General features: G+C 45.0%; 1 protein-coding gene across 1 annotated transcript in view; it reads right to left on the bottom strand.

Annotated features, from left to right (window-relative positions):
- LOC117358164 (bifunctional protein GlmU-like) overlaps positions 1-23,873 on the bottom strand; it is a 143,852-nt gene extending 119,979 nt beyond the window's left edge. The window contains exon 1 of the mRNA XM_033939763.1: positions 23,762-23,873. Within this exon, the coding sequence (XP_033795654.1) occupies positions 23,762-23,764 (3 nt within the window). The 5' untranslated portion in view covers positions 23,765-23,873. The remainder of the gene's footprint in view (positions 1-23,761) is intronic.
- Positions 23,874-24,362: the final 489 nt, after the last annotated feature.

The raw sequence follows: 24,362 nt of genomic DNA, 5'->3' as shown, positions 1-24,362 counted from the left end.
AATTTAGTGATCAAAATGTGTCTGAATTTATATCTGCTGTCTACATTTTGCACTATGGCCACCTTTTACTAAACCGCAATAGCGGTTTATAGAGCAGGGAGCCTATGAGCGTCGAGAGCAGCCCTGGGCATTCAGCACAGCTCCCTGCGCTAAAAACTGCTATTGTGGTTTAGTAAAAAGGGAGGGGGTATATTTGTCTATTTTTGTATGGTTGTTACTGAGGTGACAATGCATAGAGTCATCTGCCTTGACCTCTTTGAAAAAACCCCAGAATAGGAATGATAATTAACATTTCCTCAGCGTACAGTGTGCTTTGTGTTTTTTTTTTATTTTATTCTTGGTAGATCATTTTGACTTGGTCATTTTAAAAGTAGCTCGCAAGCTCAAAAAGTGTGGGCACCCCTGAGCTAGAGCATTGAAGCTGCGTGTGGCTGCCGTAAAGGTCATCTCTGACACAACCGAAAGTTGCATCTAAGATGACCTTTACGGCAGCCATATGCAACTAAAATGCTCCTGCTGCTGTAAGAAGGCAGTTTAGACATTGCCGGCCACAGGGCAGGGAGGTTTGTCGGACCGGGCCTGTTGTCCGGGGGGGGGGGGGAGGGAGGCGTTGCAGATCTTGTTGACAAAATCGGAAAGGTGAGGAAGGGAGAAAGATGGGCCTGTGGTGGATGGAGAGATTGAGAGAAGGGGGCAGATGATGGAAGTGGGTAGAAAGGGGAGAGAGAAGAGGTCAGATGATGGAAGTGGGGAAAAGGGAGAGCAAATGCTGAATAGAAGTGGAGAAAGAGAACACATACTGGATGGAAGGAGGAATAAAGAAAAAGGACATATGCTGGATGGGGGAAGAAGACAGAGTTACTGAGATATTGGAGGGGTGAAGGAAAGGGGTGGCATGCTGTGGGTAGACATAGTGAAAAGAGGGAAACTGAGGACTGCATAGTAAGAAATAATTTAATTTAAATGGAGGCAGAAAATAAAGAAGAAAGACCAGAGAAGGAAAGGGAAGAGAGAGAGGAGAGAGAGATGCCAGAGAATGGGGAAGGAGACAGAGATATCAGATCTGAGTGGAAGAAATGAGAAGAGAGAGATGCTAAAAACCACAGGGGGAGGGAAAGAGAGATGAAAGGAGAAAGATGCCAGACCATGAGGGAACAGAGGGAAGATGAAGGATGCCAGACCAAAGGGGGGGGGAGGGGTCTAGAGGAGAGATGGAAGGGGGAAGCGTACAGTTTCTGGAAGGGGCATAGAAGGAGAGAAGATGCCATATAGGGAGGGGCAGAGAGACGGCAGACAGTGGACAGAAGGAAGAGAGTAACAAGAAGATTAGGAAAGCAGAAACCAGAGAAGACAAAAGTAGAACAAAAATTTTCTATTTATTTATTGCTTTAGAAGACATGTGTCACTGTTTCTGTGGTGTTGTGTTTTATGCAGAATCCAGCTTCTTGCTTTTTCAGTTTAACCTTTGTCTATGTATTTCTATTTTATCCCCCCTTTTACAAAACTGTGGAGCGTTTTTTAGCGCCCGTCATGGTGGTAGCAGCTCTGATGCTCAGAATTCTATGAGCGTCAGAGCTCTTACCACTGTGGCTAAAATCCACACTACAGTTTTGTAAAAGGGGGAGGGGTTAGTTTATGATGACATATTCCATAATAGGCGAAGGTGTTTTCTGTGTTCTGTGTGTTCAAAAGACATGGTTTTCTGTTAGGATTGACGGTGTAGGATTGATCTGTACTGGTCTGGCTTGTTTAGTTTTACAATGGGTGTATTGATGTACTGCTCACTGCAATATGTAAGATGCTGCCTTTCCTAGGTACCTTGTTCACAGGAATTCCCCTGAAATAAATTAGACGCTTATAGCTTATTCAAAACACCTCAATCAAACTCATTTGGAAAGCAAAGAAATTCAACCACGTCACACCACTCCTCGAGAAATCTCATTGGATCCCGGTAACACATCGTATAACTTACAAGATTTGCCTACTAAGTCTTAAATCAATACTCTATAAAACTCCTGCCTTTATTGACCGAGTCTTAATACCCGATACTCCTGCTCGATCACTTAGATCTAACAACCAACATCTGCTGGTCGTCCCCTCTCTTAAATCTATTAACACTCGGAGGCAATATATTTTTTCAGTCATTGCTCCGCAACTGTGGAATTCCCTCCCAATACACATAAAGGAAGAATGTCTTACAGATAGGTTTAAAAGCAAATTAAAATGCTTTCTTTTTAAAGATGCTTTTAACTGCTAATTTTTTAGAATCATATTTCACTTTTAATTTCATCTAGATCTTTTATCAATGTTGCTTCTTTCTCTATTGTTTTATCCATATACGTCTCACTTACTATCATATATTGTATTTCTTCCCCCACTTCCCTTTCGGGTCTGTTTTTGTCTAGTAATTGGCTTATGTCATTGATGCTGTCTCCCCGTACTGTGTGATGTATTATGTTTTTTAGATTTGTTCATGGCTTTGTATTAAGATTAAGCGATCCATCAAATTTTAATAAAACTTGAAACTTGATATATTCACAAGAAAATCGCACATTGTTTGTTTCCCATGTGTGAATTGCATCAGTTTATGAGATTTCAAGATTCCTGAAGCAGGCTTTTTAGCCGAAACACTGCCAGTGTTGAGTCGAGTTTTGCATTATTGTTATTAAAATTCCCATTGGTTTGAAGACCTGGACTACTCTTACTTGGATTGGTGTTAATTCACAGCCACCACATTACATGCCTGAGCCAATAGTATAGGACCTTGTGCCATCAGCACAGACATGTAATTTAATGACCGCACATTAACATATCTACTATAATAAAACGCTAAGCGCGCATGCGCACTCTTACCGGCGTGTTCCCTGATCCTTGATCTGTAGTTCCGTGGCAAGTAAGAGTACGCATGCACGCGTTGTTGTTCTATTCTAAACACCGGCGGCAGGTAACACGCCGCAACTCCCCCCTCCCCCCCGGTGCCGACCCTACCCGGCACACCCGAAACCCCCGTTGACCCTCCCAGCCGACCCTCCCACTGCGAGGCGAACACAAACCTCCAAGCTCCAGCAGCGTCCGAGGCACAGTAAACAAGCTGCTTCGCATCCTTCTACTGGGCTGATTTTCTCTGCCACGTCTCTAAGGACATCATCAGAGACGCGGCAGAGGAAATTAGGGCAGTAGAAGACCGTGAAGTAGCGTGTTTACTGTGCCTCGGGTGCTGCTACAGCTTGGAGGTTTGTGTTCGTCTCGCGTTGGGAGGGTCAGCTGGGTCAACGGGGGTTTTGGGTGTGCCGGGTAGGGTCGGCGCCGGGGGGGTTTTAAATGGAAACATGCTGCTCAGGGGGATGGGAGGCAGGCAGGCAGGCTGGCATCAGGGGGTGAGGGTGGGACAAAGTCTGGAAGATAATGATGGGGACATAGGAAGGAGGCACTGGGGGCATTAAGGACACAGTACGTTGGCACTGGGGCATAAAGGACACAGTACACTGGCACTGGGGCACTAAGGACACAGTACGCAGGCACTGGGGGCACTAAGGACATGGGAAGGCGGCACTGGGGGCATTATGGACACAGGAAGGAGGTACTGGGGGCACTAAGGATGTAGGAAGGGGCACTAAGGACATAGGGAGAGACACAGACAGAAAAAATGACAGCCATACAGGCAGCGTTCAAGGAGAGAGAGACAAAGAAAAAAAAACCAAGACAGACATCTACTCTAGCACCCGTTAATGTAACGGGCTTAAACACTAGTTACTTATAAGTTACCTGTGGTAGCAGTGCCAGTTTTTGGGCCCCATCACAATCCCAACTCCCCAATGCACAACTTGACACACCAGTGTACAACCAGACAGTCCCCAACACTAATAACCCCAACTTCCTGAAGCATAAACTGATATAATGAATATCCAGAGGCCTTTATCTAGCAATATTTAATCTAAAAAGCATATTCAATTGCATGGTTCAGTTACTCTATTAATATACTGGTTTATGACTCAGTTGGTTGCACCTGTCTTACAGTATGAACCACACTTTGCCTTTGAGGCCTTGCAGTTTTCTAATCCTCCCTATGTCTCAGCTCTCTTGTATAGTCTGAGATGCTGAACAGCAAAATAAGTGAAATGCTTTCTCTCTCTCTCTTCTCCTTTTATCTAGGCGCAACTGCTTATGTCATGTCAACGCCAGGTGTCAGTTGATGCACTTAGGTGTGCCTTACAGCACAGTATTCCATAAAGTTGCATGCATAACACCCATGACATGCTCATGCTTCTCCCATAGGTAAAGTCTACTGGCATTTACACACTAGACCCTGGATTCTATATGTGCACAAATTAATCTAATATAATAAAAGCCTAAGCCGCGCATGCGCACTCTGACCCGTGTGCTCCCGTTTTCCATGCGGTGTAGGTCTCCGCAGGTAGGAGTGCGTATGCGCACTTTCACGCATCTCTCTCTCCCAAGGCGGATGTCGGCTTCGGGCGGCGTGGAGGCTGTCTGCCACCATGGCTGTCGGCGGCTGCAGACCGTGGCAGCTGTCAGCGGCTGCAGGCTGCGGCGGCTTGAGGTGGCTGTCGGCGGAGGGCAGACGCAAGGTAAGGGGTGCTGCTGGACAGGGGAAGAGACGGGGGGGTAGAAAAAGGAAGGGAGGCTACTGCTGGACGGGGGAGCAGGAAAGAGGTGCTAGGGGGGAAGAAAAAGGAAGGGAGGCCTGCTGCTGGATGGGGGAACAGGAAAGAGGTGCTAGGGGGGAAAAAGTAAGGGAGGCCTATTGCTGGACGGGGAGCAGGAAAGAGGTGCTGATGGACAGGGGAAGAGACGAGGGGGGAGAAAAAGGAAGAGAGGCCTACTGCTGGACAGGGGGACAGGAAAGAGGAGCTGCTGGACAGGGGAGAGATTAAAAAAGGGAAAAGGGCTGCTGCTGGATAAGGGGAGCAGTGAAGGGGTGGTGGTGGACACAGGGAAGGTAAAAGGAAGGGAGAATGGGAAAAAGAAAGACAGAAAGAAAGCCAGAAATACAGAAGGAGAGGAGAAGGAGAGAGAGAGAAAGAAATAAAGACAGACACACACATATATTCTAGCACCCGTTAATGTAACGGGCTATAAGACTAGTTAGCTAATAAGCCATTAACTAGCAATAAATTGTTATCAGTAATTAATTATTGCAGTTAATTGGCATTAGATTTTGCACACACATCCTCCTGTGCACTATTCTATAAGTCTAAATACCCTAATGTGCAACTGAAAATGGGATGTGGCCAGGGTATGGTGAGGATTTTCCAAAATTTTGCACGTAAGAGTTCTAAAATATGCCAAGAGCTGGGCATAAACGAAAGAGCTCAAATTTGTGCAGGGGACTGTGCTATAAGCACTAATCTAAAAAGAGCGCTAAACCAGAAGGACTCTTTATAGAATAACACTCTGTGCCAATTTTTTCCAGCACCCAAATTTGGGCATCGTTTACTGAATCCTGTCCTAAGCTACTTGCATGCCATGTCTACAGAACAGTGCCCAGAACTTACACACACATATTTGCCAATTAAGGGTACCAATCTCACACATAAGGACCAGTATAAGGTGCCTTATAGAATTGCCCTTTTAATGTATTTTTAGACAAACTTTCAAAGGCAGAACCTCCTTCTTCAGGTCAGGTGTGAGCAAGATGACACTATTCAAACAGCACAGCAAGAAAAGCATTCCAATAACAGTCTTGATAGAAAGGTAGGAATGATGAGGGAAGAAACAGAAAGAAATGGATGCACATTATGAAACTTGTCAACTGTTTGCTGAGAAAAACTACAAAGTTGTGGTATAGTAGTTTTTAGACACTCCCCTGTCCTTTCAATGTAATATCTTAAGGTTGGTCAATAGTCTTAGTCAAGTAAGAACAAGCTACAGTTGTTGGAAATTCACAAACCACCTGTGATTGCACTAAAGTTGAAGGGCATAAATCCATAGGTACAGTACTTTGTCATTTAAGGCTAAACCATCTTGGGAAAATGCCCCTATTAAACAAACAGGACTAAAAGAAGGGGAAGTAGTGGATGATCCTCCCTCACTCAAAGATGTACCAGAAATGATTAAATTGTCCATAACTATAGCAGGCAATTTCATTTGAACATGTATGTCCATAGGACCAGATATCTTTGAAGTATTTGTACTTTTAGCTTTCCCTTTTCGTTTAACCATTATATGAAAAACAAAGCAGTACCTCAGAAGATAGTAGATAAAGTCCCATCTCCTCCCAGCTAATAAGGGGCTGCCAAAGGGCTAGATATGTCCCTCCTGGCACACCTTGTGGCCGCACTCCACTAGCGGGCAGTCATTTTAAATTGATAGTCCGGCAGCAGCATGTGACAACAGACACCACTGCTTCTCTCTCTTTCCTGGGGGTCCACTGAAGAAAGGTGCCTCTTCCACCAGAGCACAAGGCAGTCCTTTTACACTGATGATCTAGCAGTGGCACATGACATCAAACGCCACTCCCTCTCAGTATCTGTCTCTCCCCCCTCTCCTCCTGCCCCCCATAGAAGTCCAATGAAGAAAGGTGCCTTTTCCATTAGAGCACTGGTGGGCAATCCTTTTAAATTGATGATCTGGTGGCGGTATGTGATGTCAGATGCTGCTGCATCTCAGTATCTTTCTCTCTCTCCTGGGAAGGTCCGCTGAAGAAAGGTGTCTCCTCCCGTAAAACACTTTGAATGTAACCACAGAAAGATGGTATATCAAGTTCCATCCCCTTTCCCTTTCCCCATTACCCCCCCAAAAAAAAAATTTAAAAAAATCTTGGTGCCTGTACTCCCATGCCTCTCAGCAATCATTGTGAGAACAGCTTAGGAATATGGACATTATGTGGCTCAAACTTCCATTGAACCACATATGTATGGGTCAGCAGCAGAATTAGACTATATAGAAAACACAGTGCTTCATCCGAACTCTGCAGAGCTGCCCCTGCAACGGAAGACCTATGTGATGATGTGCCCTTGAGCATTACATCCAGGAAATATTTCCCATTTGTTTCCTCCTCCTTCTGATGACTGGGGTGTCTTCTGACATGGAAAGGGAAGACATATTCAGTCCTACTCAGGGCCTAGGTTCGGCAACATCTAGAGGGGTAAAGAAAGGGAAGTGATATTTCTCTTTTGCCAGAGTTGGATTGCATGCAGAGTCTGGCTTATTGGAGTTTCCGTTTTGCTTTTGTCTGCACATTTCTAATTTTACAGTCCCTTATATTCGTTGATGGTCTTTGCGTGTTCTCCATGTATAATCAAGTTCCATGAATTTGGAACACTTGACCTCAAGATATTAGGATGATTAATGATTATGTGAGGTTTAAGAGCGCACTAAAGATGTATTTATTCAAAAGGTTTGTATCAGATAATTTTAATTGATATGATATTGGAACTTTACTAGAGATGGCCTAATGCTTAATTGTGATCCTCAGTGAACTGTGCAGGTAACTGCGGAATATATGTGTTTTAATGTAATGTAATAAGTGCAAACAATTCAGAATGAATGAGGTTGTCAAATGCAACACAAATTATCCCTCCCTAGACACAAGGAATGAGCTTGCACAATATTGGGTGTGCTCAGCACTCACTAAACTGGCTCTTATGCTTCTAAGCCAATCCATAACAGCCCACTTTATTCTCTTTTTTTTTCCAGTGTTCTTGGGCCCATAGTAATATTTGCATTACTGCCCTTTTTCCTAAGTAAGGTTATTGCTGTCTGAGTCCTAGGAGCTTGTATGGTTATGGTAATTTTGCTATACAAGATCTAATCTTTTTTGCAAACTTTTCATGAATTATTCTGGTTGTCCCCACAGCTATGCATGTAAATACTATATAATATGCATGTCATAAGTGATAGGTTTATCTCAGAAGACTGCTCTTTCAATGTTTTTATTTATGTGCTCTTTTAGGTAATATGTAGAAATAAAACAAAAACATATAGAAAAAAAATAATACCTTCTTATTGAACTAGCTTCTCTCTCTCCCCCCCCCCCCCACCCCCTTTTACAAAAACATAATGTGGATTTTAGTGCTGGCCTCGGCAGTAACAGTTCTGACGCTCATAGGAATTTTGTCATAGGAATTCTGAGGGCATAAGAGCTGTTACTGCGGTGGCCGGTGCTAAAAACTATGCTACGGTTTTGTAAAAAGGGGGGGAGGGTAATGAAGTTTATAATTAGCATTCAAAGGTAACCCCTTCGTCCTCAGATCAAATTCCAGTTATCATAGTCAACTTGTTCATATAAAATTAAGTGGCACTTAGGGACAGGTTCTATAAATGGCCAGGGTTTTCTTGGCCTAGTACAGGTGTAGGCAATTCCGGTCCTTGAGAGCCGGAGCCAGGTCAGGTTTTCAGGATATCCACAATAAATATGCATGAGATGGATATCTCAAGGAGGCAGTGCATGCAAATCCATCTCATACATATTCATTGTGGATATCCAGAAAACCTGACCTGGCTCCGGCTCTTGAGAACCAGAATTGCCTACCCCTGGCCTAGTATACTGGCACCTAAGGTAAACACCTAGTGATGCCTAACTCAATCCATGCCTAAACTCCACCCTTAACCATGTAGGTGCCATTAGGCACCTAAGTGTAGATATCTTTTTTTTTTTTTTTAATTCTTTATTCATTTTTTAATCTTACATCAAGTGTACCAATAATAAAACATTTGAAATTAAATACATCACTTGAATTTCTTTCTAGTATAACATCAAATATATAAATTTATTTCCTTCCCACCCACCCTTTCCTTTAACATTTAATCAAAAATATACAAATATATGGGGGGGTCACGTGATGCAGCCTACCTGATAGGGCGCGCGCTGGTGGAGCTCCCTCAACTCCCCTGCTAAATCGGCAAATTTACTCAGCTTTTCTCCCCCGCCGAGCGGCTGACCCGCCGAGTTAGAGTGAGCTTGGTGTCCCGCTGCGGCCGCGGCGTCTCAATCGGGTCCTGCAGCTGGGAATGCCGGTAAAACAGGCTCGGGCGCTTAAAGACAGGCCGGCTCTGACCCCGACCAAAATGGCGACGGAGACTGCCACTTTCACGGTCCCCGCAGGGGACTGGGTGCAGGAGATCACGCGGTCGGTGTCGGCAGCGCTGGCAGACCGCCTTAACAAGCTTCAGTCGGGCATGGAGGAGATGCATGAGAAATTTGATTCTCATGCACATCGGATTGCCGAAATGGAACAGCGGATTTCAGGGCAGGAAGATGTCTGCAGCGGCCTGGACGCCCGAGTGATCACGCTGCAAAAGGAGACAGAGGCCCTGAAAGCACAGCTGGACGAGCAGGAGAACAGGAGCCGTCGGAACAATCTTAGGCTGGTGGGGCTTCCAGAGGCGGTTGCGGATGCGGAGCTGTATCATATCTTCTCCTCATGGCTGCCAGAACAGCTGCAGCTACAAGAGTCAGGTATGGCCTTCGCTTGTGAGCGTGCCCATCGGATCGGGTCCATGCAGCAGGCGGAGAACCGGAGACCTCGCACCGCCATTGCCCGCTATGTCAACTGGCGTGAGAAGGAGTCCATCCTACGGGCGTATCGCAGGGCAGGGCCTCTGGATTACAAAGGAGTGAAGATTCTTCTCTTCAATGATTATTCCGTCAGAGTGGCGGCGCAGCGCAAGTTGATGTCACCTTTCTGCTCGGTGCTGCATTCCAAAGGTATACAGTTCGCCCTCTCTTTTCCTGCTAAGTTGCGAGTTTGGAGGGACAGCAAATCCTTCACCTTGCAGGATGCGGATGAGGCCCGCCGTTTTGTGGACAAACTTTGAGGCTGCTGGATCTTACCAGGCTTGACTGGCACGTGGTCCGGGCTGATTCCTGTAGGACCTATGGCATTCCCTACTAACTACTCTTGTGCAGGGAGGAATTAAGAGTGCATCCTTGACTGACCACCGGGATTCCCGGACAGCGAGTATCTCCCTGCTGTGCTGTGCCCCGCTGCCATCGCCTCTCTGACAGGGGAGGGCGAGGGGCTTAGCCGGTTCTGGACTTTGGTTTACCTTGGTGGGGCCCGTCTGGACTGTTTTTTCTATATTTCTGTATTCTTTCTTTGTGCTCTCTCATAGGGCCTAGTATGTATATATCTGCTTATATAGGACTCTGGTGATTCAGTTTTGTCTCTCTGAGTACACCCGTTTGGTGGGGCACAGGGATCTTGTAGCTGAGTTCCTTTCTTTCCTTTTTGGATGTGGAGGGGGGGTGGGGGGGCTCTCTGGCGAGCGGGGTGGGAGGTGTGTCTTTGGGTGTGCGGGGCTGGGGCAGGGAGCTACCGCTGAGGAAGGTCTCGGGTTGAGGTTAAGGGGGGGGGAGGGTGTGAGGGTTTTTTGGGGTGGTATGTTTGGGTATGCATGGGTCGGGTGGCTGTCTGTGTGGATGTGGATGTATGGTATGACTGGTTCTAGATGGGGGAGTGGCATCTATCTTTTCTCTACCCAGGGACTTAGCTGGGAGGTCCCGCTGGGGTGGTTGCACGTCTATAGTGGTCAATTTTCTGAGTGTTGGCCTTTTGACAATGGCTGATTTAAAGGTGGTTACTCTTAACGTTGCTGGCCTTCGGTCACCTATAAAGAGGTCGAGAGTACTGGCCTCCTTACGCAAATTGAGTGCCGATGTAGCCTATCTCCAGGAGACTCACATGTCACAGTTGGAACATTCTAAATTACGTAGAAGCTGGGTGGGCGAGGTATACTCCTCATCCTTTGGGGGTAGGCGGCGAGGGGTCGCGATCCTTCTTAGCAAACAGTTACCTTTTCAGTTTCACAAGCTGGTTCAAGACCGCGAGGGGAGATTTGTAATGGTATTGGGGGAGCTTTGGGGTACGAAGCTGATGCTCTGCAATATCTATGCCCCGAATGTATACACTCACAGCTTTTTCTCTACTCTCCTCTCTAAACTGTCAGAATATACCGAGTATCATCTTCTCTTGGGAGGGGACTTTAATATCACTGCTGATCCGAGCTTTGACTGTAAGCCGCCCCGGGTGCCGCCTCGAGATCAGGCCGCAAAAGGGGTTAACTTCTTACTTGGCCACTTAGACATCGTGGATATTTGGCGCACTTTACATCCTTCTGATAGGGACTTCACTTTCTTCTCGCATGCTCATACCGCGTATGCTCGCCTTGATTACCTTCTTCTAGATCGCCGATTATTTACAGCGGCTATTCGAGCAGATATCTTGGAGAGCACCGTTTCTGATCACGCTCCAGTGGCAGTGACCCTCTCTTTTTCATCTGGGGTTAGGGGTAAATCCTGGAAACTGTCTCCTCAATTGTATACGGACAAGGCATTCCGGGAATATCTTAGAGCGCGGTGGGTGGATTATCAATTGACTAATCAGACTGCTGATGTGGGCCCCAGTACGTACTGGTATGCCTCTAAAGCGGTGATGAGAGGGCATATTATAGCGTACACGGCTCATAAGAGGAAAGAGCGGGATGGGAAGATATTGCAACTTACGAATGATATGCGGATTCTCAGGCAGCGCCATATTCAGTCGATGTCTGACTCTGACAAACGAGAACTTCAGTCTCTGAAGGGGCAGATAGAGGGGCTGCTTAATGATCGTATGCGGACTTCTTTGTACTATCATAGATACCGACTGTATCGCTGGGGGAGCAAAGCGGGGAAACTTTTAGCTAATTTGGTGCGACCTCCAAAAAGAAGGCAAGTTATTACATCTATTAAGGATGCACAGGGTATCGAATACACTACAGCTCAGCAGATAGAGGAACAATTTGTCTCTTTCTACTCGAAGCTGTACGAGGCTCGTCCATTGGACCGTGAGGCTTTGCTGTCCTTTTTCTCTGATATCCAGATTCCAGGGCTTGAGGACGCGCAACTCCAGGCCTTGAACGCTCCGCTTACGAGGGAGGAGATTTTGCGGGGTATCCGCTCCCTCACCTTGGCGAAGGCGCCGGGCCCTGACGGTTTAGGTCCGGAATACTATAGGATTCTTCAGGATTTGGTGGCAGCGCCCTTGTGCGCCCTGTATAATGGAGTGTCAGCGGGCGAGGCCGAGTTACCCGATAACCTGGCACATGTGGTTTTACTGCCGAAACCAGGCAAGGACCATGCGTTGGTGAGTTCGTATCGGCCCATCTCTCTCTTGGACCAGGATATAAAGCTGTTGGCGGCTACCCTAGCGCGTAGACTGAATTCCGTTTTACCAGATATTATTCACCACGACCAGGTGGGTTTTGTTCCTGGTCGATATGCCTCCATGAATTTGATGAAAGTGCTGGGAGCCATTCGGATCCATGCGGGACGCGGGGGCCATTCTGCTATCGCGGGTTTAGATATGGAAAAGGCATTTGACAGCATCTCCTGGGAATATCTTTTCTGGACTTTGGAGCAGTACGGATTTCAGGGCTCCTTTCTGGCGTGGGTGAAGGCGTTGTATGTGGACCCGCAGGCCCGCTTATTAATCAATGGCAGTTTGACGGCCCGTTTTGGCCTTCAACGAGGCACTAGGCAGGGCTGCCCCCTGTCCCCTTTACTATTCTTGCTGGCCATGGAGCCATTAGCCATCAAAATTAGAGGATGTACTCATTTCCGGGGGGTGAGAGTCGGGGACCACGAGTGTAAAATCAGCTTGTTTGCGGATGATATCCTTTTGTATTTGGATCAGGCTTCCATTCATCTGGACCCAGCTCTCGCGGTGGTGAGAGCCTTTGGGTTGCTTTCTGGCCTTCAGGTGAACTGCTCTAAGTCAGAACTTTTACTGCTGTCTGGGGGCCCGCCGGAGCCATGGCACGCGCTTTTGGCTATTCCGCCCACGACGGCGCCTATGAGGTATCTGGGCGTCTTCTTAAGCACACAGCCCTCCGTCCTTTATGTGGAAAATGTTCTGCGGCCGCTGGAGGAGATTAACAAGCTATGTCAGCGCTGGAAGGATTTGCCGTTGGGCCTGATGGGCAGGATAGCGTTGGTCAAAATGGTTATGCTTCCGAAACTGTTATATCCTTTACAGACCATCCCGATCTGGTTGAGCCGCAAGGAGGAACTTAAATTCAAATCGATTATTTCTAAGTTTATATGGCGCTCCAAGGCTCCGCGAGTCAGTATGGTGAAATTGATGTTGGATAAGTCTGCTGGCGGGCTCAATGTCCCTGATATTCGTCTCTACAATGTGGCTGCGCTACTGCGCTGGATACATGAGGGGTATTCGGGATGTGAACGATATTCCCCACAGGGATGGGTGGAGGGTTGGACTCGTCCTTTTCAGTTCATGAATATGCTCCACTCCCAATCCGATCCCTCTCAACGGTACAGAGTTCAGATGCAATTCATGTGGCCTTTACGGCAAGCTTGGCGATGGTGGAGGCGCCGACAGGGGCTTAGTCCCGCGGTGTCTCCCTTTCTTCGTTTCCTGGGTAATTCCAACTTTCAACCGGGCTGGGGTTATTCAGCATTTCGGGGTTGGGCGGCCCGGGGATGCACGGCCATGACGCAGCTGCTTGAGTTGGATCCCCAGACTTTTCCCTCTTTTTCCCAGGTTCAGCGAACGTGGGGCCTCCCCAATCATTTTTTGTTTTCCTACTTTCAGGTCCGCCATTACTGGGAGGCAGAACGTAACCGTTGCCCAGGAGCGTGGGCGCTTGGGGGGCTTGACACACAATTTCTCTCTACCCCGGCCTCTATGAATAAGCTTTCACATTGGTATAAACTATTGAAGCTCTCAAGTCCCACTGTAGGTATGTCCAGGGTAAGAGAGGTTTGGCAGAGCGATCTGGGGGTGTCTATTGATGAGCATCAGTTTCAGGAGTGTTTTGCCACCCTTTTTGCATTCACTAAATCCGTTGAGTATCAGGACACTCAATTTAAGATTCTGCACCGATATTACTTAACTCGACAGCGGGGAGCCAGCTTAGGACTCTGGGATGATGCCTCTTGTGTTAAATGCAAATGCCAGCCAGGTACGTACCTCCACTCATTTTTGGAATGCTCTAAACTTACTCTATGGAGGGGGGTGCTGGCCACGTTGGAGGCTATCCTTCAACGGTCGGTGGAATGGGATTATGGGGTTTTACTTCTAGGGTTGCAGGAGCCACTTATTGAACAAGGTTTGTCTGTCCCCCAGCGGCGCTTCCTTTACAATGTATTCTTAGTGCTTAAGAAAGCAATTCTTTCTAGTTGGATTTCTGAGGCCCCTCCCCCTACTGCGCTGTGGCATGCCAAATTGCGGGACATGGCCACTTTTGAACGCCAGTGGTATGTGGAATCTTCCAGCTGTGATAAAAGATATTATGTGGCTATGTGGGAAGGCTTATTGCGCTCGATCTCTGCTCCAGAGCCTGTACCCGGTGACAGCCAATTGTGAGTTTCTGGCCCAGCGGAGAAGACCCCCTTTGGGGTACCCGGGAGCCCCCTACTTACCTGGGTGACCTTCTCTCTATTTCTCCTTTTATTTTTCATCCGTAGGCCTATTTCTTTCTCTATACTCATCGACAGCTCCTCTATCTAGGACAGGGGGGAGGGGGGGTTTGCTTGTGTGTGTGTGGGGGGGGATTAGTGAGAAAGGGGGGTGTGCCTGTTGTCATGTGTGTGCTTGGTGAGCATGGGTTTTGAGTCGGGCTGGGGGGAATGTTTATTTGGTTATTTGGTTATTTGAGGGGGTAAGTACAAATAGGTGAAGTTGGCACTGCCTTGTGGCGGGGACTTTCCTTGTATTTCTTGTTCATGGATCCTTCTCGAATCCCTGATGTCTCTGGTTTGGTTTGTATTTACCAGCTGTTTATGTATCCCTTGTGTTATCTGCTTGTAGATTTTGGCATTGTTGCCGCCTGAGTGTATGTGCTGCTTCACTGCTAATAAACATATGTTTAAAAAAAAAAAAATATATACAAATATAAATATTCTTTTCTATTGATTAAACCTACAGTAAACTGTTAACCACCCTCCTCCCCCCATTTGCAAATATACTTTCAATAGAAAATGGTATCTATTCATTACAGTAAGTTGTCAATGGCCCCCAGATCTTTTTAAATTTATTATAATTCCCGTTTTGAATAGCAATTATGCTTTCCATTTTATAAATGTGACATAACAAATTCCACCAGAAGGTATAATTTAATCTACTGCAGTTTTTCCAATTACTTGTGATATGTTGAATGGCGACTCCTGTCATAATCAATAAAAGTTTATTGTTGTTTGATGAAATCTGACTCCTTGTTCTCATTGACGTACCGAATAGAATCGTATCATATGATAATGCTACATGATTCTCTAATAAACAATTAATTTGGGACCAAATTGATTTCCAAAAGGCCATGATATAGGGGCAATAGAATAATAAATGATCTAGAGTCCCTGCTTCAAGTTTACAATGCCAGCATCTATTAGACTTAGAGCTGTCTAACTTTTGTAATCGAACTGGGGTCCAAAATGCTCTATGTAACAAAAAGAACCAAGTTTGTCTCATAGATGCAGACATTGTACACCTCATCCTCCAAGACCAAATTCATGGCCATTGAGACACAGAAATTTGATGCTTAATCTCAATGCTCCAAATGTCTCTGAGGCCAGTTTTTGTTTTTTTATTTATAAATCCTGTTATCAATTTATACCATTGTGCGGCTTGGTATCCCAAGAAGTCCACCTGAAAGCATAAGAATTCCAGACTATATTGATTACTAAGATTTTTCCATTCAGGGAACCCATCCTGAATAGCCTGCTTCAGTTGCAACCATTTAAAACTTTGTGTTTTATTAAGACCATATTTTTGCTGCAACTGCGAAAAATCAAGCAGTTTACCATTTGAAATAACATCGGCTAAAACCCGTATACCTGCAATAATCCAATGTTTCCAGACGACTTTAAATCCGCCAATTTGAATCTTGGAGTTAAGCCATATAGATTGATTTGTTGACCTATGTATTGGGTTAGGTGTTAAATTACTGACATAACGCAATGTTTTCCATGTATCCATTAATATTCCAGTATCTTTATATTTTCTAGGCATCTTAATACTGAGAACATGACATAAATGTAAAGGAAACATGAGTCGCCATTCCAAATATAAGTGTAGATATCTACCGCGAGGTGGTCATTTTTTTAAATTGTTTTTTAATCATTTTGTAATGGTGCTTTCAATTAACAGCACCAATTAGGCTAATTAAAAAAAATGAGACAGGCACCTAAATCGGCAGGTGCACCAATTTAGGTGCCTAACTTCAGGTGCCATTTATAGAATCAGGGCCTTTGTGCAGGTTTTAACATCTGGTAACTGGCAGGTCCACGATAATGGATACTGTGGGGTAAAATCTCAAAGCAAGTGCTTACCATGGATTGAGATAGGAACAGGCTAGGTTTTGGGTGGAGATTAAGTGTAGTCTGTAGAATGGTGCTCTCACAAAGCACCAGTGGCGTAGCGAAGATGAGTGGCGCCTGGGGTGTTGACGCCCCTCCCCTGCTCCTTCCTGATCCCCCTTTCCCCCCCCCCCCCCCGCCGCACCTTCTCCCATATCTTTTTAATTTTCCAGGCGCAAGCAACATTACAAACTTGCTGCTCAGGTCGTGTCGGCTATCCCTCTGATGTCACTTCCTAGGCGTGGGGCCCAGCAGTGACGTCGGAGCGAGACAACATTGACGCAGGCAGCAAGTTCGTAATGTTGCCCATGCAGGGAAAATGAAAAAAGATGTGAGGGAAGGGAAAGGGTGCACATGCGCAGCCGCAAGGGGGGGGGGGGGGGTTGGGAAGGAATGGAGGTTGGAGAGGAGGACAAGTGCCAAAGCCTCTACCAAGACTGCGCCTGGAATGGACCACACATTTTCACACAGTAGCTATCATGACTGCTGATAGCATTGTTACATGATGGCACCTCAAAAGATGGCAATGCAACTGCAGTCACATACGATGGCCACTGCCTCGTGCACATAATAGATTTTGTTGCTGACACCAATCAGCTTCTCTCCATTTGGCAGTGCATCTCCCACCTGACTGTATTCCTTTTGCTGATCGGCAGCCACCCTCAATAGTACCCCCACCTCTAAGATCATGTGCCCCAACATAAGTCCTCCACATGATCACCCCAACAGGAAACTCACCAACTATTATACTCTGACCCTCCCCACCCTCAACTCCCTAAGAGTCACCTAGGAGTCTCCCTCATAGTCTGGAGGAGTGGGGTGAGCAGGCACCCCCTCTGCTCCCACTCCAGTAGCCACTGGGTTTCAAAATTGAAGCAATGATCCCTAGTGATAGTCTCTCAGTGCTACTACTAGGGGGCAACCTGGCATATAAGTAGCGATTATCTCACTTTAGTAACCATGATCCTAAATCCGTTAGTATAAATGCAGATCTTTTAAATTCATGCCAATGCACAGTATTAATCTTTGAATGTTAAATATGAGGGAGGGAGGAAGGAAAAGGTCCAAGTTTGAATGTCAGAGTAGGGATTGATCTTAATTTTTCTCCATTCCTACACAGCTAACCTAAAGTCATCCAACACTAGCAACTCTCCCTGGAAGTTGAGGGGCTAAGAACAAAGGGCCTGAGCTGAAGTGACAGAACAAGGACAAGGATAGTGCTGTAATCATGTTTTTATTTTTATATGACTACCACTCCTTCTCTATTTCTCTCCTCTACTTACTTAATAATATCATAATATCCACCCTACTTAATCATTTGATTGGTATTATGATTATATTTAAGATGTATTTAACAGTATTATCTTTTATTGTAGACCGCTTAGAACTTTGTGGTTAAGCAAGATATGGAAATTAAATTAAACCAACTTTTGAAAATGACTGGAGATACTTAAACTCACCAAATTACCACTTCCTGCATATAGTGCTCCCCGAGTCTAGCTGGGGAGGGGCAGCAGTGTCAGAATTCAAGAAAGAGTGGGACAGGTACATGGGCTCTCTTAGGAAGAGGAGGAGAGAGTGGATGCTTCGGGTGGGAAAACTGGATGGGCCACTTGGCCTTTATTTGCCATCTTGCTTCTATGTTTCTATGGTTCAACAAAAAAATAACAGCCTCTGCCCCCTAGTGGTAGATTCATGATATCACTGCTAGAAGTCAGGCTGCCAAATAAGAGGTCATTCCCCCAGTTGCAGCAGCAGGTGGCTTTTGAAAAATGTCTGTCGTTTGCCTCTGCTTGACTTGAGCTGGCACCTATGCCTTTCACTCTTTTCTCATGTTACTGTAGCACACAAAATTTCCTTCTCTCTTAGCAATGATAACTTTCCAGAGTCCACCAGCATTTTCAGGGAAGTATTCTTTTCCTTCCCACCCGAACTCCCACCTTCAGACCACGTTACAGTTGCCACTCCCTTCCATCTAGACCAGGGGTAGGCAATTCCAGTCCTCAAGAGCCACAGGCAGGTCAGGTTTTCAGGATATCCACAATGAATATGTATGAGATGGATTTGCATGCACTGCCTCCTTGAGATGCAAATCTATCTCATGCATATTTATTGTGGAGATCCTGAAAACCTGATCTGCCTGTGGCTCTCGAGGACCGGAATTGCCTACCCCTGATCTAGACACATGTACTACCACACATAGATACATACTAACATTTCATACACTCTAATCCTGTCTCCTCTCCTATGTCCCCTTTATTGCCAAGAAGAATTCAAGCTAAGGTGCCAAGTTCTCCATCCTTCCGATTATATTATTTACAGTCCTTCCTGTACTATTTTCTGTATTTTCTTTTTTTTGTATAGTGTTGAGAACACTGGTACTGCTGCATAAAAGCTCTCTAGCTAGTATTTATCCCCCACAAAGAGTGAGTTATGTGCCAGAAAAGGGTACAAGAGCCAATCAGATATTTCCACTCTGGCTTTTTCAGTGCCTGTCCTCTCTCTGTGAGAGACGGGCTGCTGTTGGAAAAATTCCAAGCTATACATGATGTCGATCTGCATAGCACAATCTTCAGCAAAAAGAAGCAACATTTAGAAATTCCTCTGAACCAGCCCAATAGCCCAGTAATTAGCTTGTTCCTTTGTCTAGTGGTGTACCCAAATTTAATCCTGCACTCAGGTAACCGATTCCTCCTGAGCTTCGAGTATGGTTGACTATGGTAGTAGCAGTTTCCTGGTACTTGGGAAAGGATGGAGCTCAAGAATGCTCTTCTAGAGACACCTGCTGGCCACTTAAAGAGACATACTGCAAGCAGCATTCAGCCTCCCTGCCCGGAGTCATATAAGAGCCAGAATAAACAGGATTCTTTTTCTTAAGATGGAGTTTCATCATTCAGCTTGAATTAGACTTTTATTTCATAGATCTTTTTTGCATTCGTGGTGCATTTACTGAATCATGGACGTGTCCGGCAATTAAAATGTAGAAAGACATAATTCCATAGCTTTTTCTAAGTCCTATTCACAATGTTTAGGAGTAAAATCTCTCTGTTACCCCTTGCTCCAGGGACAGATGTGTTTGACATTCTCAAATTTAAGGTTTTCCAAACATGATGACATCTGGTGGAGGAAAACGGAACTATCGTTCTTCTTAAACATGAGAAAATCCTAATTTAAACAAAAAGTACCTATTTATACTATAGACATAGGATACAATAAGTTTTTTAAAAAGGCATCACTAGACATTTTATATATTTGAAAGCCAAAGTTCACAAGGAAAAGAGACTGGGTTCAGGGATTGGGAGGGTGGGAGTTGGATATGGGTGATTTCTCTATTAGGCCCTCTTTTAATAAGCTGTGATAGAGGTTTCTATTGCCATACGGGGTGCTAAATGCTCTGATACTCATACGAATTCTATGAGTATCAGAGCAGGGTCGGAGCATTTAGTGTTCCGGGCCATGATAAAAACCTCTATCATGTCTTAGTAAAAGGGGAGGGGGGGTTAATGAAGAATTAGGAATTGGAGGTAAAGGTGACTGCGGGGAAAGATGGGGGCTTTTCTATTTTATGTACAATCAGGATTCAGGAGGTAGAGGGTAGGTTCATATTAGCACCTACTTATTTTTAAGGGAGCTGGGATGGGCGGTTGATCCAGGGGTCACTGTTTTGTTAAATCAGTAGCCTAGCCCTGTAAAAAAAAATAATGGACCCAATTGAAGTTCTTTTCTATATTGTATATTTATTGTAAACCGCTTGGACCTGTCGTATGAATGAGCGGTATAACAAGTTTTAATAAAACATAAAACTTGAGGTCAACTCTCTTTGCATTGCAGCAGCAAAAATGCACAAAAAATTAAATTTACTCTGGATTTCATTAAGTGCCATGAGTTAATGAATCCCAGGACACCTTTTTCTGCAGTAAAATAGCATTCAAACTAGCTGTTTGCAGATGCTTTAAGTAGCTGCAGTTATTTTAAAATGATCTGGATCAGTAATCATAGCATTAGTCTTCAGGGTTGCTGTCATGCAAGAGTGGTAAAAAAAAAAAAAGTATCTCAGGACACACAAAATGGTACATAAAAGAAGTACTTTATATTCTCAAAGGTAAGGCTGATTCCTCCTCCCCCCTAACAATTTTAACTCAATGATCAGCATCAATCTTAAACATCAACACAAGGTTTAAAGATACTGTATATCAGATTTTTCATGTAGTTGCTATCCAAACAGTGGCACTTAAAATCAAGGTGACAACATAAGACAGGCAGTTGGGATCCACAGAATATAATCCAAAGAACAACAAAGGATTGAAGAGGTTAAAATAAAAGATAACATTTCTTAAAATTGCTTGATGTGGCTACATTTTGCCAATGGCAGGCTGCTTCAGTGACAGCAACTAAAAGGGAATTTAAAATCACACTTTAGTGAAGGCAAAGAATGCCAGGAGCCAAAATGTGGCTACATCAGGCAATTTTAATAAAAGTATCTTATTTTAACCTCTTCAATCCATTGTCATTCTTCAGATCACATTCTGTGTAGATCACAACTGCCTCTCATGTTCTCACCTTGATTTTCAGTGCCGCTATCTGTATCCATTGCTATTCTTCAGACTGAAAATTGAGGTACATTCAGTTCTTGCACAAAGGCTGTCCTAAGTTTAACCAGTTCTCTCTAAATCACTAACTATTCTCTGTACTCTTTTTAAATCTCTAATATCGTAAAGCTATATGGTGCCTGTTTATATATTGCAGCCCCATATACACTGTAAAGAGATTATTGGTCTAGTACTAACATATACTTCATAATATATGTATATGTATTTATATATTAATTCTTTATTTTTTCATTTGTATGGACCTTCGGATATCAACTGGACCATGAATAATGCCCAGCAATCTCTTGTCTTCATCAGTCCACTTTATTGTCTATTTACTCAAAACTCTAAAATTCATTTGATTTCATACTTATTCTTAATTTCATAATTCCGATACTATTTCTTCATTGTATTTCATTTTAATTTCCTTCATTTCCTTACTTAATGTCTTTTTCTTCTAATTTAATCTTATTATTTAGCTACTTAGCTTCGAGGTTAGCTCTCAAATGTTCATCAATGCCACCTCTCCCGACATGCATGTTTCAAATAACGTTTTTCTTCAGGGTTGAGGGGAACAATCGAGTGTGTGCATCATCCAGGTACCAGCAATGACTACTGCTGACACCCTGATAAAGTCTAGCTCTGCTCAGGCTTTGACCCCAGACTGCTCTGCCACTCCTCAGATAGTAAGCTGTCTGCAATTTCACCAGCACTATCCAGATACTGCCACTGAAAATCCAGGTATAGCCTTAGTAAGCAGGAATTTTTCAGGTAGGAACGACTCCTACCTGAATAAGTCCTGCAGAATATCTGGCCTGATAATTCTATAGATGTCCAATCAATGAAAAGTGGTCCTGCAATGAACCAAATTAACCCAGAATCTGATATTAATGTTTGGTTCGTTGTAGAGCCACCTTTAATTGATTGGACATCTATAGAAAAGTGTCCCTAGAGTGAACCGAATTAATCTGAATATTAATCTGAATTAATCTGATATTAATGTTCATTAAGAATTTTGCAATACTGAAACCCGGTTATTTTTTTCAACAGGTTTTATTTTTTCAGGGGACACTGCTAAAATTGACCCATAGTCCCCAAATGTTAATGAAAGAGCACAGATTCTTAACACCCAATTTTGTCTTTTCATAGATGAAGCTACTGAGTAGCAGATTTAAAACAAACCAGCGAAAATGTTTCTTCACACAAAGTGTAATTAAACTCTGGAATTTGTTGCCAGAGAATGTGGTGAAATCAGTTAACTTAGCAGGGTTTAAAAATGGTTGGATAATTTCCTAAAAGAGAAGGTCATAGGCCATTACTGAGATGGCTTGGGGACATCCACTGCTTATTCCTAGGATAAGCAGCAATAAAAATCTGTTATACTTAAGGTAACCATACGTCCCGTTTTCGGATCCCCTGTCCCATTGTCCCCACACACAGCTACGGGACGCCAAAATGTCCCGTTTTCAGGGACAGCGTCCTGAAGCTGTGCGTGGGGACAACGGGACAGGTGATTGCTTCCTGTCCCTCCCCTGCCGCACCAAAAAAAACAAACAAAAGCCTCCCTCCAGGCCCGATTTAAACTCCCCCCTCCCCCGGTCCATCACTGCTGCTCCTCTGCTCCTCGCACCCGGAAGCCTTCTTCCCAATGTCAATTCTGACGTCGGAGAGGACGTTCCGGGCCAGCCAATCGCTGCCTGGCTGGCCCGGAACGTCCTCTCCGACATCAGAATTGACGTCAGGAAGAAGGCTTCTGGGCGCGATTAGCGGGAGGTAAGCAGAGGAGCTGCGTCGGTGGACCGGGGAGGGGGGAAGTTTAAATCGGGCCTGGAGGGAGGCTTTTGTTTTCCGCGGTAGGGGGGTGGAGGAGGTAGGCAGGCAGGCAGGCTGGCTGGCTAGCTGGCTGGCTGCCTTGTTCTGGGGGAGGGAGGTAGGTAGGCAGGCTTTGGGGGAGGTAGGCAGGCAGACTGGCTCTGGGGGAGGTAGGCAGGCAGACTGGCTTTGGGGGAGGTAGGCTAGGGTGGGATTGGGGGCATGACTGAATATTAGTAGATGTCCCGTTTTGATGAAAAAAATAAATGATCACATTAGTTATACTGCTTGGGATCTTGCTAGGTACTTGGGACCTGTGTGCTGGCCACTGTTGGAAACGGTATACTGGGCTAGATGGACCTTCAGTCTGTCCCAGTTTAGCAATTCTTATGTTCTTATAGATTCTGTGGCTGATTGTAGGGGACCTGAATATTATGGGGTGGGTTTCTTAGTGACCATCCCACCCCCGAAGGATGGTCTGGCATTTGAGCACCAACACTTTTACTTCTGGGGAAAAAATGCACCGCTTTGCACTGTATAGGAAGAGCAGTTCCTGTGAAGAGTTTGTAGATTGTTAAATACGGTCAGAGTTTCTCAATTCTCTAGCTCAGTGGTTCCCAACCCTGTCCTGGAGGACCACCAGGCCAATCGGGTTTTCAGGCTAGCCCTAATGAATATGCATGAGAGAGATTTGCATATGATGGAAGTGATAGGCATGCAAATTTGCTTCATGCATATTCATTAGGGCTAGCCTGAAAACCCGATTGGCCTGGTGGTCCTCCAGGACAGGGTTGGGAGCCACTGAGGCTAGCTGTTGTTGTTACTCTTATAACTATTTCTTCAGGAGTTCAGTTAGCCAGAATGGTAGGCCCAGGGTTATGGTATTAACCTTTCATTCACACCACCACAATTCACACACTTTAAAGAGGCGTCTGAACAGGGTACGTTAGCACACAGGCCCAGTCATGTGAGTATGAATCTTAAGACGGGTGAGTGAAAGGGTTCCTCTGAGAATGAGAAAAAGAAACAGACTGGCACTTACCATTTTTAAAAGAGCTGGAAGCAGGGAGGAAGGTAGTTTAGTCTGGAGATCTGGCTGATCTGCTCTTTTCACAAATGCCACCGGGAGCCTATTAAGTTTAAAGGTCACAGCTGACAGGAAACATTGCACTGGTCATGTAGATGAGTTTTGAGCTCATTCTGACTTCCACATGCCATCTACTGGACTCTGAGGATACTCACTGAATCAATAAACAGATGTGCGAGTAATTCAGAGTTCAGCTTGAAACATGACAGTTTTAAGTTGCTCTAGGCTGGATGAAATTGTAACATTTCTCCCCAATATACTGGCATGCTCAGCCTGATTTTTACCCAGCAAAACTGGACGAAAATCTGAAATAGATTAAAAAAAAAAAAATCAAGGCTGCCTGCTAATCTATGTTCCCTCTAATATGAGCGCATGAGCAATTGCTCATAGTTTTTGTGAGCATCGCTCACAGATTTCAAATGTTTGCTCACATGTGGGGCTGCTCTGCTCTGGCATGCTTTCGGCTATGCCGGTCCTCTGCCCCAGAACAGGAATTGATGTGAGAGGGGGCAGAGGAACTGGCACAGCCAAAAGCGCATTGCCAACTCCATACTCC

This window comes from Geotrypetes seraphini, chromosome 3 (assembly GCF_902459505.1).
Source record: "Geotrypetes seraphini chromosome 3, aGeoSer1.1, whole genome shotgun sequence".
NCBI lineage: Eukaryota > Metazoa > Chordata > Amphibia > Gymnophiona > Dermophiidae > Geotrypetes > Geotrypetes seraphini.
The sequence above is the reverse complement of the archived record's forward strand: the minus strand, read 5'-3'. Positions and strand labels throughout refer to the sequence as shown.